The 5,553-nt window shown below is 48.6% G+C and overlaps 1 protein-coding gene and 1 non-coding gene across 2 annotated transcripts; one reads left to right on the top strand and one right to left on the bottom strand.

The window, feature by feature from the left end:
* Nucleotides 1–214: 214 nt before the first annotated feature.
* Nucleotides 215–321, bottom strand: LOC118654788. The gene has a single exon (XR_004967055.1). It is a non-coding gene; the product is annotated as a U6 spliceosomal RNA (small nuclear RNA).
* Nucleotides 322–3,137: 2,816 nt separating this feature from the next.
* Nucleotides 3,138–4,278, top strand: LOC118654015 (mitochondrial import receptor subunit TOM40 homolog). Its single transcript, XM_036305108.1, is given in 2 exon segments — nt 3,138–3,414; nt 3,417–4,278. Coding segments are annotated over 2 exon segments (1,047 nt in total). The 5' UTR covers nt 3,138–3,206; the 3' UTR covers nt 4,256–4,278.
* Nucleotides 4,279–5,553: the final 1,275 nt, after the last annotated feature.

Raw genomic sequence — 5,553 nt, 5'->3', positions numbered from 1 at the left:
TCCTCAACAAAATATTAGCAAATCAGATCCAGCAATAGATTAAGAAGATCATACACCATGACAAGTGGGATTCATTCCAGATATGCAAGGCTGGTGCAGTATTCACAAACCAAAAAAGTGATCCATCACATAAACAAATTGAAAGACAAAAATCCCATGATGATATCAATAGGTGCAGAAAAAGCATTTGACAAAATCCAACACCCATTTTTTTTAAAATATGGAACGCTTCACTAATTTGCATGTCATCCTTGCACAGGGGCCATGCTAATCTTCTCTGTATCGTTCCAATTTTAGTATATGTGCTGCTGAAGCGAGCACCCATTTTTTGATTTAAAAAAAAAAATCTCAGCAAAGTGGGATTAGAGGGATTATATATCACCATAATAAAAGCCATATATGGCAAACCTACAGCAAACATCATACTAATGGGCAAAAACTAAAACCATTTCCCCTAAGAACAAGAACAAGACAGGGATGTCCACTTTTACCATAATTATTCAACACTAGAGACCCGGTGCACAGATTCATGCACCAGTGGGGTCCCTCCGCCTGGCCTGCAGGGATTGGGCCAAAACTGCTTCTCTGACATCCCCCTAAGAGTCCCAGATTGCGAGAGGGTGTAGGCCAGGCCGAGGGACCCCACTGGTGTACGATTGGGGCCAGGGAGGGACCGTGGGAGGGCTCCAGTCTGTGTCTGGCCCATCTTACCCAATCCAGATTGGGGCCGATCAGGGCAGGTCAGGGAGGGACCGTGGGAGGGCTCCAGGGCATGTCCAGCCCATCATGCCCAGTCCTAATCAGCAGGACCTCAGTAACAAGCTAACCTACTGGTCGGAGCATCTGCCCCCTGGTGGTCAGTGTGCATCATAACGACTGGTCAAATGGTCAAATGAACAGTCAAACGTGTAGCATATTAGGAATTTATTATATAGGACCAGAGGCCTGGTGCACGACATTTGTGCACTGGCGGGGGGGGGTCCCTCAGCCTGGCCTGCACCCTCTTGCAGTCTGGAACCCCTCGGGGGATGTCCACCTAAGCCAGGAGGCAAACATCCCCCAAGAGGTCCTTAGTGCTGCCATGGAGGTGAGAGAGCTCCCGTCACCACCGCTGTGCTTGCCAGCCATGAGCCTGGCTTCTGGCTGAGCAGCACTCCCCCTATGGGAGTGCACTGACCACCAGGGGCAGCTCCTGCATTGAGCATCTGCCCCCTGGTGGTCAGTGCATGTCATAGAGACCAGTCATTCTGCTGTTCAGTCGATTTGCATATTAGCTTTTTATTATATAGGACTAGAGGCCCAGTGCACAAAAATTTGTGAACTCGGGAGAGGGGTAGGTCCCTCAGCCCAACCTGTGCCCTCTCACAGTCTGGGACCCCTCGGGGGATGACCATCTGCTGGCTGAGGCCTGCTCCCCATGGGATTGGGCCTAAGCTGGCAATCAGACATCCCTCTGGCAGCCCGGCAGCCATCAGGGGATGTCCACTTGCCAGCAGGGAGCAGACCTAACCTGCAGTCGGACATCCTTAGCTCTGCTGAGGAGGCAAGAGAGGCTCCCACCACCACCGCTGTGCTGGCAGCCATCAGCCTGACTTGTGGCTGAGCAGAGCTCCTGCATATGAGAGCTCACTGACCACCAGAGGGCAGCTCCTGCATTGAGCGTTTACCCCCTGGTGGTCAGTGTGTGTCATAGTGACCAGTCATTCCCAGTCTTTCTGCTGTTAGGGTCAGTTTGCATATTACCCTTTTACTGTATAGGATAGAGGCCTGGTGCACTGGTGGGGGCCGGCTGGTTTGCCTTGAATGGCGTCCTGGATCAGGGTGGGGGTCCCCACTGGGGTGCCTGGCCAACCTGGATGAAAGCTGATGGCTGTTTATTAGCTTTTTATTATATAGGATAGTACTGGAAGTCCTAGCAATAGCAATCAGACAAGAAGAAAACAGGACGGGCATCCATTGGAAAGAAGGTAATAAAACTCTCATTATTCACAGATGACATGATATTATGCATTAAAAAAACATAAAGACTCCACCAAAAAACTACTAGATTTAATAAATGAATTCAGCAATAGAGCAACATACAAAATTAACCCACAGAAATCAATGGCATTTTTATACACCAATAATGAATTCTCAGAAGGAGAAACTAAACAAACAACCCCATTTACCACAGCAACAAATAAATTAAGTTATGTAGGAATAAACTTAACCGAGGAGTTAAAAGACTTGTACTCAGAAAACTATAGAACATTGAAAAAAGGGATAGAATACGATATAAACAAGTGGAAGAATATGCTGTGTTCATGACTGGTAGAATTAACATCATTAAATTGTCCGTAATACCCAAAGCAATCTACAGATTCAATGCAATCCCTCTTAAAATAACAATGGCATATTTCACAGATCTAAAAAAAAAAATACTCCAAAAAATTATATGAAACCAAAAAAGACCCCGAATCACTGCAGCAACTTTGAGATAGAAGAACAAAATTGGAGGGGTCACAATTCCAGATATAAAGTTATACTACAAAGCCACTGTAATTAAAACAGCCTGATACTTGCACAAAAACAGACATATAGATCAAAGGAACAGAACAGAGAACCCAGAAATTGACCCAAGCCATTACGCTCAATTAAATTTTACAAAGAAAGCAAGAGCCTACAATAAAATCAAGAGAGTTTCTTCAGTGAATGGTGTTGGAAACATTGGACAGACACATGCAAAAAAATGAAACTAGACCATCAACTTACACCATACACATGAATAAGCTCAAACTGGATAAAAGACTGAAATATGTCAGGAAACCATAAAAATCCTAGAAGAAACCATAGGCACCAAAATTTCAGACATCTCTCATTGCAATATATTTGCTGATACATCTCCTAGGGCAAAGGAAACGAAGGAGGAAATAAACAAATGGGACTACCTCAAAATAAAAAACTTCTGCACATCCAAAGAAACCATCAACAAAATGAAAAGGGAGCCCACTGTGTGGGAGAACATATTTGTCAGTGATACACATAATAAAGGGTTAATATCCAAAATATAAGGATCTCATACAATTTAACAAAAGGAAGACCAATAATCCGATTAAAACGGGCAAAGGGGCGACGGTGGTGGCGGCGGCGGCAGTGGGTTCGGTTGCGCGTGGCGCACGGGGTGGGAGCGGAGCCCAGGCCGGGAACAGACGCTGCCGCCAGCAACCATGGGGAACGTGTTGGCCGCTAGCTCGCCGCCTGCAGGGCCACCGCCGCCGCCCCCGCCCGCCCTCGTGGATCTGCGGCCTCCACCCTCTCCTCGGGGCTTCACACTGCCGCCGCTTGGGGGTGGCCTGGGTGCTGGGGCCGCGGTTCAGGTTCAGAACAGACTCCCGGGGACTGCAGGCGCCGCAGGGACCACGGACGATGGGGCATGTTCGAGGAGTGCCACCGGAAGTGCAAGGAGCTGTTTCCTATTCAGATGGAAGGTGTCAAGCTCACAGTCAACAAAGGGCAGAGTAACCATTTCCAGGTGAACCACACACTAGCCCTCAGCACAATCGGGGAGTCCAACTACCATTTCGGGGTCACGTACATGGGGACAAAGCAGCTGAGTCCCATGGAGGCATTCCCCGTGTTGGTGGGTGACATGGACAATAGTGGCAGCCTCAATGCTCAGATCATTCACCAGCTGGGCGCCGGCCTCAGGTCCAAGATGGCCATCCAGACCCAGCAGTCTAAGTTCGTGAACTGGCAGGTGGACGGGGAGTACCAGGGTTCTGACTTCACAGCGGCCGTCACCCTCGGGAACCCAGACGTCCTGGTGGGTTCAGGAATTCTCGTGGCCCACTACCTCCAGAGCATCACGCCATGTCTGGCACTGGGCGGAGAGCTGGTCTACTACCGGCGGCCTGGGGAGGAGGGTACTGTCATATCTCTAGCTGGGAAATACACATTGAACAACTGGTTGGCGACAGTAACGTTGGGCCAGGCGGGCATGCACGCGACATACTACCACAAAGCCAGTGACCAGCTGCAGGTAGGTGTGGAGTTTGAGGCCAGCACAAGGATGCAAGACACGAGCGTCTCTTTCGGGTACCAGCTGAACTTGCCCAAGGCCAACCTCCTCTTCAAAGGCTCCGTGGACAGCAACTGGATCATGGGCGCCACGCTGGAGAAGCAGCTCCCGCCCCTGCCTCTGACGCTGGCCCTCGGGGCCTTCCTGAATCACCGAAAGAACAAGTTCCAGTGTGGCTTTGGCCTCACCATCGGCTGAGCCACTCCTGGCTCCTGCCTCCCACTCCCTCCCTCCTTGAGATTCCCCCTGCTCTTCCCCCGATAGAGGGGAGACCTACACGCCCCTCCCTCGCCCTTCCCTCCCTCCTTGGTGGTCAGGGGGGCAGCGGAAAGGAGGGGGCCATCACCCCAGCAGCTGAAGGGGGAATTCTAGAACCACGGGCGCTTCAGGATTCAGAGCACCGGGGGCTGTGTGCCCAGTGGACCTGGGGCCCAGAAGGGGTTCTGGAATCGAAGGGCACGCCAGATTCTGAGCACCAGGGGCAGAGGCTGCCAGGCAACCTCAAGAGGTGTTGGGGCATCGCCACCCCCCCCCCAAAGATCTTGGGGCCCCGCCCCAAGGGGGCAGCAAGAGGAGCTTCCCCATCCCAGGTCTGCCCTCCACCCACTTTCCCATCCACTCCTCGGTATAAATCATGTTTATAAGTTATGGAAGAACTGGGGCATTTTACAGAAAAAAAACAAAAAATATACATGAAAAACAAAAACAAAAACAAAATAAAAACAGGCAAAGGACCTGAATAGATACTTCTCCAAACTGAACATACAGATGGCCAAGAAACATATGAAAAAATGCTCAAAGTCACTGATCATCAGAGAGATGCAAATTAAAATGACAATGCGGTATCACCTCACACCTGTCAGAATGGCTACCATAAACAAATCAACAAATGACAAGTACTGGTGAGAATGTGGAGAAAAGGGAACTCTTGTACACTGTTGGTGGAAATGTGGACTGGTGCAACCATTATGGAAAACATTATGGAGTTTCCTCAAAAAATTAAATATGTAATTTCTATTTTACCCAGTGCTCCCACTTCTAAAAATATATCCAATGAAACCTGAAACACCAATAAAAAAGAATGTATGCACCTCTATGTTCATAGAAGCACAATTTATAGTATCTAAGATCTGGAAATAGCACAAGTGCCCATCAGTAGATGAGTGGATAAAAAAAAACTGTGGTACATTTATACCATGGGAATACTATGCAGCAGTAAAAAAGAAGAATCTCTTACCCTTTGACACAGCGTGGAGGGACTTGGAGAGTATTATGCTAAGTGAAATAAGTCAGTCAGAGAAAGATAAGTATCACATGATCTCACTCATATGTGGAATCTAAGGAACAAAATAAACGGTTGAACAAAATAGATCCAGAGACATTGAAGCATGGAATCAAATGTGGAATCTTAGAGGGAATGTGAGGGTGGGTGCATGGGTGGGAAATGGTCAACCAAGGAACTTGTGTAGCCCATGGACTACATAGCCCATGGACAC

Source organism: Myotis myotis, unplaced genomic scaffold, assembly GCF_014108235.1.
Source record: "Myotis myotis isolate mMyoMyo1 unplaced genomic scaffold, mMyoMyo1.p scaffold_m19_p_4, whole genome shotgun sequence".
NCBI lineage: Eukaryota > Metazoa > Chordata > Mammalia > Chiroptera > Vespertilionidae > Myotis > Myotis myotis.
Note: the sequence above shows the minus strand (reverse complement) of the source record. Positions and strands in the feature narration are given on the sequence as shown.